The sequence below is a fragment of the Haliotis asinina genome, chromosome 15 (assembly GCF_037392515.1).
Source record: "Haliotis asinina isolate JCU_RB_2024 chromosome 15, JCU_Hal_asi_v2, whole genome shotgun sequence".
Lineage (NCBI taxonomy): Eukaryota > Metazoa > Mollusca > Gastropoda > Lepetellida > Haliotidae > Haliotis > Haliotis asinina.
Window position 1 is genome coordinate 36,572,288 of NC_090294.1, and position 10,304 is coordinate 36,582,591.

The window sequence follows — 10,304 nt, forward strand, 5'->3', positions numbered from 1 at the left end:
TGTTGCAGGAAGTCACGTGTTTGTCACCTTTTCAGTTTATTCTTTTTACAACACACTCTCAACGATCACGTCATTCTAAGAATATTTCTCATTAAACATATATTTGGGGTATGTGATTACATTTAATGTCTCACGTGTAACACGGAACGGTCATGTAACAACAGAGGAGTTCATATTCACACAAAAGCTAAGAGAATGAAAGTAACAAAGATACCGCTGAGAGCGCCGCTTTGTTAATGCAGTCATACTTGACTAACTTCGAATTCTTTTGCCATTTTTAAAGTCATTCAGTACAGCTATTTTACATGCAATTCGCTTGGCCCCGTGTAGATCCGGGTTAGATCTGATCTACAGGATGATATCAGTCACTGGATTGTCAGGTCCTGACGCCATTGTTTACAGCTTGCCGTCATTATGCTCATTGGGACCGTGGCATTACATCAAGATATCCGAAATATCGAGACATCCGTACCGAGTTATAAAAGTTTTAATAATGATAAGTTGTGAAGGATTTTGCAGAGACCGAGGCGTAATATCGAGACAACAGAGATAACGAGTTATCAGAGTTCGATACAACGGTGCTCGACTGAAGCTGGTTTAGTGTTTAAGGAGAGATTTAACAAATATAACTGGCGATGAACACAGTTGGTAGGTCGTAAGTGTCTGTCATGCTGATTTGATGTGTGATTTATTAAAATTCTATTAAATCCCACATTTTTAATGTGGAGTGATAGGTAAGTTTCAGTGACTGAGTTTAGTTTTACGCCACACTCAGCAATATTCCAGCTATATGGCGACGGTCTGAACATGGTGGTGTCTGGACCAGATAATCAAGTGATCAACAGCATGACCCTTGATCTACGCAACTGGGAAACGTTGACATGTGTCAACCAAGTCAGCGAGTCTGACACCCGATCCCGTTAGTCGCCTGTTACGACAAGCACGGGTTACTGATCATCAGTTGTAACCCGGATATTCACAGGTCGGAACGTTTGATGAAGGAGCAAACGTTGCGCTAAGTACAGTGTACACATTTTGTCAACTATATAACCCTCTTGATTACAAAATGTTATGTTATCCCATGTGTTCATGTTACCAATGTAATGAAAAATTTCCTAAAAAGTATCTGTAGATGGCCGGATTCGAATCCAGTTCAGAAAACCCAAACTGACACAGAGGCCTTCGCCCTAGCCATTATAAAACACTGGATTAAATGATAAAAATCATCTGTTATGAAACATATCATCGGCCTACTACTGTTGAATATAAGCAAACATCTTGTAACTGTTCTTAAACCCTTTCTTACTAATAAATAAGGTTGCATCTACAAATAAACAAATACGTTTTCTGCTATTAAATTATAACTTTCTTCTGCGATTAATACCAACATTCTACTGCTATTAAAAATAAGGTTTTTTACTTTTAAAAATTACTTTCAACCATTTTCTTGAGAGACGGGTAAATTTTAATCGAAAGAAAAACAGGGAACTTTAAATTTAGAGCTGATGTTTTACGTATGCTGAATAAGAGCAAGTCGGTACAAGCATGTTGTAATGAAGAGCAATGCAAACTGCTCGGAATACTCTAAGATCACATTGGTTAAATAGGGATTTACAAAAGCCGTTAATGTCAACAGCACGTGGCGAAGGGTGTCGAACTGGTGAAAATCAGGATGCGCAAATGACACGGATATCGATCAGGATATGTTAAAAAGTGGTTCGTTCATTGATACTTCATACGTCATTCAGGTGTATCCTGAATAGTTAAAGGATCGAGGCTTGTTCAAAAAGCTGAAATGACGTGGTCTGTGTTATTAGCCTTGGTTGAGATAAAAATAAGGAGTAGTCTATGATGAAGAGTATTTTGGACTTTTTGACGTAGCACCGCTGAACCTACGACATCATTCGCAATAAGAATGCCTAACGCTGTGAGTGCAACGTAACTTCTTTCCGTCTGTTATCCGCCATCTTTTATATCTTCAGGGCTTTTTCTGTAGTAAACCCAGTTTAATCTCCAGATCCATTCACCTTGTTGGGTTGGTTGGTTGGTTTTATAGTTTTAGGGCGACGTGGACCAATAAGAGACCCATTTGCGCCTAAAACACTCACTGACTTTCTTTGTTATTCCATGTTACGAATTACCTGCCCTTGATTTCCATTAACAGTTTTGATTGTCCTCCTTGTCTAACGGGCCAGACAACATACGGGTTATATACCATTCATTGATTTGATGGCGAATATCAACACAGTGGCTATCAGTCCAATTACTTCTGACCGGATATAAGGGAAAGTCAGCATTTAAAATATCCCCTGTCACGCAAAAGTAGCCCTGAAATCTGTTTCATGGCATGATGGGTTAATGTACTCTTTTGCATGTTTCTCTTTCCGTTTGATTGGTCAGTAACGTGCTGCTAGAAGTCGGAGGCAGATAATCACGAGCTCTGGATATGTAATGCAATGTAATCAGTTCGATAACGCCAAGGCTTCTTATTCTTTGTATGGAAACTATATTCTTATACGAAAAGTCTAGTTTCAACTATACATTTTCCCTGTGCCCTGAAGCACCTTGTGCCCCTGTGCTCCTTTGCCCCCATTCCTCTGTTCTAATGTGCTCCTTGTGCCCCAGCGCTGGGGTGCTCCTTGTGCCTCTGTGCTAACGTGCTCCTGTGCCCTTTGTGCACGTGTTAGTGTGCTTCCCGTGCTCCTTGTGTCCTCGCTGCTCCCGTGAACCTGTACTATTGTGCTTCTTACGCTCATGTGCTAATGTGCTCCTTGTGCTCTCTTTGCCCTAGTGTTAGTGTGCCTTTATGTCCTTAGCGCCCCTGTGCCCCTGTGTGCCCCTTGTGTCCTCCGTGTACCTGTGCCCTTGTTCCCTCGTGCTAGTGTTCCTCTGTGCTAGTGTTCTTTGTGCCCTCTGTGCTCCTGTGCCCCTGAGCTAGTGTGTGTCCTCCGTGCCCTTTGTTCCCCTGAGCTAGTGTCCTCAGTGCTCCTGTGCCGTTGGTGCCCTGTGCTAGTGTGCCTTCTGTGTTAGTACGCCCTCTGTGGTAGTGTGCCCTTTCCCACCCCTGTAATAATGCTGCCCTCTGTGCTCCTGTGCTCAAAATGTCCTTGTGCTAATGTGCACCTCGTGCCCCTGTGCTAGTGTGATCCATGTGTCCCTTGGGCCCTCTGCTAGTTTACTCCTTGTCTCCCAGTGCTAGTATGCGCCTTGTGCCCTCTGTGCTCCTGTGCCCTTTATTCCCTTTGCTGGTGTTCTCGTTTGCCCCTTGCTTGTGTGCCCTTATGCTCCGAAATAGTATGTCTCTTGTGCCCTTGTGTACCTCTGAGTTCCCGTGTGTGTCACAGTAATGGGAATTCCTTATATACGATTTACTATGCATGCATAATAATAGGTTCATTGTGTGAAGTCCATGTCTGGTGTTCCCCACCTTGATATTGCTGAAGTATTGCTAAAAGCGGCGTAACACTAAACTCACTGCTTCACTCATTAAACCGTACCCTGTCCATTGTGAAACTGTCCGGATGACGAATAGAAAGTGGCTAAATATGTCTGTATACAAATGAGGGTTCCCTAACATTTTCACCAGGAAGCGGGGTTCCGAACTAACTCCTCTCCCGTCCGAAAATAGACTTGCGTGAAAACCTGTAAGATGATGGGTAACAAATGTTGGGGCGCATGTGGAGCCCAGTTTTCAAAACCCTTGACCAAGTGCTTCTCCCGGCCCACCTTAGTTCAAAGTAGGAGGCATTTACTTACTTTGGCTCGGAGGCGGGTATTGACAGGGGATTCCCCTTCACCAAGTAAAACAGGTAAAACCTATCAACGTTAAATACATACACAGTGTCAAGGTTAAATACAAACTGACGTTCAAACGAAACTACACACGTGGTGCTTTGAGAAAATAAACAACAACAAAAAGCAACGTTAATATTCTGATAATGTTTCATGAGTGAGCTCTTTTAGTTTTAATTCACAAACACTGTAACTTCTTTGGGCAGCATTTAGAAGTTGATGTGAGGGGAAAGTTTAATGTGTTTCAGTGTTAGTTGCCACCCTAAAACGTCGCTTACATTATAACGAGGAAGCTGTATATCAACAGGACTTTATTCGTTGTTCACAAATATTGTTTTCGGATTGCCTAGGTAACTCTTTACTGTTTATATCCTTTAGTCAACAGTTTACTGTATACTAGTATTTTGCATGCATTTGAAATACCATTACAGTTTTTACACAAACGTAAAAACAATTAATACTGTCATAGGACTTTATCGTCTAAAACTGTTCTACTGGAGATATTGCGTGTATGAAATCACACGAGTGACATCCTGGTAAGCGGAGGTAGGTAGTTCGAAATGGGTACCAGGTAGGATATGATCGTAACCTTCAAACGCCTGAAGTTCTTTTCATTATCCCCAGGGAACTGAGAATGTTAACTGAGTGCACACATATAGTATGTGCGATCGGTTTGAAGGCTGGATGAATTTAAACACACGCATCATTGTCGTACCGTCCGAATGAAAAAGGGACAAGGCAAAAGCGCATCCACCTTTCATCTCGTCAACAATGGTCTCACATGTGTACAATCTGCCAAATTAGGAGTACGACAAGTGAAAAGTGTAGATTGTGAAACAATTTGAATGCCCCGAAGACATTTATGACATTTCCAATTGATAAATATAAACAATCGCAGGGTTATCCTGTATCATCCTTAAAGATTTTTCTATTTATTAATATGAAGTTTAACATCGTCAAACCTTTTTGAATTATGTTTTCATTTGTCGTCATATGGTAGTTTTGTTTGTTTTTTGTCAGGCATGTTCAGCAGATAACTCAAGTAGCCTTAATCGATTCCGTGTTCTTAATTACGCCAAATATCACGCGTTCTTTTGAAGGAACACCTTCAGGTGTGTGAGTTTGCAAAATTGTTTTCCGATTCCCCGGGAAAAGGTAGATATCTGTTTACAATGGCTCACTCCTGCCCTGTTTGGGTAAACAGATCACACCGCCTCATCTCTTCCGCGTCACAAAAGGCCAGCAGGTTGGTTTCGCTTTCTTCTCACACATTGCTCAATGAGTTTACCTGTGAGAGTAACGCTTAAGAACATGTTAGTTCAGTGTGATCTAAGTCACGAATTAGTCACGTGAACAGATATTCAATAGAAGAAAAATTTGTTACATATCAACGCACACTACGTGATAAATTGCAACAACATTTCACGTTAGTATTTTATAAATAGTTTCACTGAAATTGAGTGACTATAATATTCAGCTTTTTAAGCAAATGTTTGTTACGTGTATTTTGAAGAAATTTCTAATTACACTATTTCGTTGGAGAGTAATTAGTAATAACTATTAAGTTGTGCTACAACTTTAGTATTTTAGCAGTCAGTCTGGGACGAGAGACAATTCCGTTGATCGTGAGTTTGAATCACAAAATCAGACAAATCCTTAATTTGTTGGCACCAAATACGATTCCGTGGGTTTAAATAAATGGTAAACGTGGGCGTCCCTTCCGCACACAGTTAGCACACCAAGACATAACTGGATTAAATTGTTCTGATTCACATATTGTTCCTTTCTTGAGAATCATTTTTACATTCTTAATGTATACAAAGTCAAAATGTTGAGGAGTATGAAAATAAAACTACCTTTTATAGAACACTACCAGTGTTGATTTTCATGTAGGGACGGTGGGGGTTAATATCATGGTTTTCGTCACGTTGAAAACTCACAGGGGTACAATGTGTTATGCTCTTCTCTGGTGACCTCCGTCGTGGAACAGAGCTAAAGACCACTATATCACTCACTCACTCACTGTTGTTCAGATGCGTCGCATTTTCATACGTGCCAGGCAGCATCATCGTACAGGCGTCACTGGCCATCCTACTGCCCATAGTAACGCACCCCGTTTTGTTGATGTTCAACAATTTCATATTGCGTTTTGAGAAAAGTTAGAAGTTGTGAAAAATATTCGAAAATGGGATGGTTATAGTAGGTGAGGCAGCTGGCGCGCAGCGTACACACACAAAACACACACACACACATCACACACACGCGCACGCGCACGCACGTACGCACGCACACATACGCGCACGCGTTCTTGATCAATAACACATCAATAACACCTCCAGGCGCACATCCCAGTTCTAGTATCACATATCCAGACATATCCTACGAAGTCGGATTCATGAAGTGGATGCATCACCGATGGGAATCAGAGTTTCATCTCAGTGTCCCCGCTATCATTCGCGTATGTGTCATCGTGCTGTCATTTCCTCGTGTATGAAGCAAAGCAACGCTCTTTGATTCAACGTTGTCGAGTCATTGTTTCTGTGTCGGGGGACTAATAGTATTGGTTGCTGGTTGACGCCTCGCTTTAACACCCGTAATATTCTTGCTACACGTGTATTATACATTAGACAATACTTTATTACCTTAAACGGAATTCGTTTTGACAAAATTACAAATGAATAACAGAATAAAATATGAAATTACTAAAAACAGTAAAGATAGATATGTGCTTAAAATGAATGAAATGTATAAGATGATAACTAGAAGTTCAACATTTGTTTAAAATTGCAACTCTTTGAAGTATAAAAGGTGTTGGAGCTCCTTTAGTCTTGGTGATTGGAACTGTGTAGCGGCGGCCAAAAAGTAGCACCTTATACGCTATATTAAAAATGGATTGGATCATTCATGATTTTGTTCAGACGTTAAAAGTACCTGTCGCTCATAAGAGAAGTGAAAGGGTGTACTCTGAATAAAAGCGGTATGAAACAACGTGTATATGGTGGCTTTCTGTAAATAATCGAGTCCGCACCAGATAATCCAGTGATCAACAGTACAAGTATTGGTCTACGGGACCGATGACATGTGTCAGACAAATCAGCGAACCTGACCACCCGATCCCGTCAGTCGCCTCTTGCAACACGTTCCATTGCGAGCGATTGATTGATTGATTGATTGATTGATTGATTGATTGGGTAGTTTGTAACAATGCTCCAGTGGATTGCACCGTGTTCCATGTTACTTCCTTCATTCTATCACTATGACCCGTTGCCAAATTAATGAAGTGCACGGTCATAAACTCCCTCTCTCATGGACGGTAATTCCACGAGACAACCAAGTCATACATTTATCAAAAATGCATTTTCATCGTTTTCATGCTCTTCGAAACACGTCATAACAGTTTTGTACATCCTTGAAGTATTTCAGATATTATGACGAAAGTAGGTCTGAAATTGACGAATTTACCTCTACAAATGAATGACAATCCCCAAGATGTATAATTATAAAATTGAGAAAGCGTTCAGATACATGTTTCAAAATATCCGATTCCCATATCCTATTGGACATACGCTCACCCACGGCACACCTGTCTGAGGTCATGGAAAGTCCGTATTTGCGGCCGCTGAAATGAAACAAGGCGACTTGACTGATGTCACTCAAACTCTGTCAGAGCACGGATTTCTCTTTCAAAGGGAGGTAATCGAGAACGGAGTCACGTGTTAGCCTATGTCCTGTTCATAAATTTGGTTTTACGACACAATAACCACGCCTTCGCTTGCTGACATTCACCGATTGGTGCTTTAGAGGGTCAAAGGTGAACCCTAATAATATCAAGAAAAACCCAAATAAGATTTGGAAAGTTTCAGGTTTACACAATTTCCAAAAATATCTTTACGCACTGTGTTCCGCTTTGAGCACATAAATACCCCGTTTCGCCGTGATTTAATTCATAACTTCTGTTCTCATCAGTACATACTACCAAAGAACGTTCACAGCATTCTGCTTTGCAGACTCTTTAACTGAAACTATTTCACTTCGAAAGATCTTATCTGCCAACATGGATCAGTTGTTAGTTTCTCTTTCCGTGGCAACAGGTTGGTTGATCATTACCTTTAAAAAAATTATTTCTTATATTTTTAGCAATGTATAGTATAGGTACACCTACTTTATTTTTATATTTACCTTTTCAATCTACAGTAATCTTTTGCGGTATTCGCGGACTTTTTATAGGATTTCTTAATTTTCTAATAATGTTATTTTCACTGGCATTTTGAAAAAGAAAAGTATACTGATAGGTTTTAAAGACAAATGAAATATATCAGAAATGGACCGTTACGTGTATTGTATGTATTTATTAAAAATGAAAACAGCCACACGGCTAGGTCAGCTTGACAACTAAGTGTCAAGAAGATCGAAGGAGTTATCTCCCTTTTAATGACAGCCGCTCGAGTTGACTTTACGCGATGATATTTCTCACTGTATCATTTGATTTTCAGCTGTGTTGTTTTCCTCGCAACTTATATCGCCATCTTATGCTGCACCACTACCTCAAGGGGACGGCCGCTGGGTTAATCCATGTGCGGGTAGTACACCCGTCTCAGGAATAACATTGAACCTTCCAACACCTCCCCCTAAACCCATCAATATAGAACTGATGTCCCTCAAACTGATGGCTCAAACGGCAAGCAGTCTCAGCGACGAAATGACCTACACTATAGTAAGTATTACATTATTTTGTGGCTTCAATTATTTAAATATATATACTTATACTATATCGCGCAATTACAAATTCGGGCGTAAAATTTTGGTCGACAGCTAATTTTTCATTTCTGTTTTATTTATTCATCGATAGTTATTCATAAGGTACATCTGTGTAATACTAAAGGTACTTTGGTATTTTTGTAGAAGCCCCGGATTGGTTCTTCTGTAGCCGCAGCTCTTGATTCGCATGTCCCCTTGGATGGATTCCCCGACACCGGCGCTTCCTTTACTTCCGGGATAAAGGTACGTATTATGGACGTATTTATTCTCACTCGTTAGTTGTAAAGATACACCGTCTTTCGAAATGATGGACACTATCACGTTATGACCCAATTCTTTTGAGGGGATGGGGCTAGTGGTTAAAGCGGTAGTCGTCACGACAGAAGCCCAGGTTCGATTCCCTACATGGGTACTCTGTGTGAAGCCCATTGTTCCTGTTCCCATCGAGCTGTTGAGGTCTTAGGTAACGAGTTTTCGCTATATGAAGATCCAAGAATTCCATTATTCCCGTATTTCTCCGGATACACAATAAATAACAAAAATACACATTCACGTTGTTTGGATTGGTTTCAGGCCGAAGAAATGCTCTTGAAAGAAGTTGAACGTCTGTCCAAGATTGGAGTTTTCCTGGAACAAGCTCGTCTGGATACCTACGACTATACGGACAAAATTGAACAACTCGAAAACAAATACGTGGAAATGTTGTGTAAGATGCATATCATCTTGAAAGGATTGAAACAGGAAGTGACGACAGTAGCATCACGTGACATCATGCCGAGCGACTACAGAAATCTCCATGAAATCGCGAGAATCGACGCAAGGAACTACCTCATCATCAGGGACGCTCAACGAATCTTTGTCGCTGTATCCGAAGGAGTGGATGCTTATTTGCAGGAAAATCATTCGTAACTCTGCTCAAGCCCTTAATTTATCGTTACTAATTATTTTTATGCATTTATCGTTTTAATTTATTCATGAACTTAATTTATTTGAAATCATTCCAATCCAGTTTGTATGTATGTGACAATGCATATTGTGTGTTATATGCCCGTGTTTAGAGGAGATCTTTAAGATGTTGTTATCTTGTTGAAATTCCCACTGCCGTCCATGCCTGAATCGTCATGTTGGCATTTTTTGCCAACTCATGGTGTATATTTAAAACATGTGAACATTTTCTATTTATTTATTTTGTCATGAATAAATCGTCATGACTCGATGTTAAAAATATCACAATGTTGTATATTTGAAAAGATGTCCTTTCATTCCATATGTCAAAACAACCACACTCCAGGACAAACAAATTCATACATTTGCAAATAATCAGAGCTTTGAGCAACCGTTCATCATACGATTTGATATAGATGTTTTTGTTACCAATGTTGTAATGAGACTGTTGTAATTATGATGTATCTGTCTTTGTTACCATTGTTGTAATGAGACTGTTGTAATTATGATGTATCTGTCCTTGTTACCAATGTTGTAATGAGACTGTGATTATGATGTATCTGTCCTTGTAACCACCGTTGTAATGAGACTGTGATTATGATGTATCTGTCCTTGTTACCACCGTTGTAATGAGACTGTGATTATGATGTATCTGTCCTTGTTACCACCGTTGTAATGAGACTGTGATTATGATGTATCTGTCCTTGTTACCACCGTTGTAATGAGACTGTGATTATTATGCTTCTGGTTAAACCAGCTTGTTTCCTATTGCCAACGCTTGTCATATAAAACATATACAATCTTGGCAA

The 10,304-nt window shown here is 40.1% G+C and overlaps 1 protein-coding gene across 2 annotated transcripts in view; it reads left to right on the top strand.

The window, feature by feature from the left end:
- LOC137265896 (uncharacterized) overlaps window positions 1-9,718 on the top strand; it is a 29,067-nt gene extending 19,349 nt beyond the window's left edge. Inside the window, exons 1-4 of one of the 2 annotated variants that reach the window (XM_067801359.1) lie at window positions 7,832-7,883; window positions 8,286-8,506; window positions 8,695-8,793; window positions 9,124-9,718. In XM_067801359.1, coding sequence (XP_067657460.1) covers window positions 7,847-7,883; window positions 8,286-8,506; window positions 8,695-8,793; window positions 9,124-9,459 — 693 coding nt within the window. In that variant the 5' untranslated portion in view covers window positions 7,832-7,846 and the 3' untranslated portion in view covers window positions 9,460-9,718. Of the gene's footprint in view, window positions 1-7,831; window positions 7,884-8,285; window positions 8,507-8,694; window positions 8,794-9,123 lie in introns of those variants that run through there. The other variant, XR_010954950.1, reaches the window with a different exon arrangement.
- Window positions 9,719-10,304: the final 586 nt, after the last annotated feature.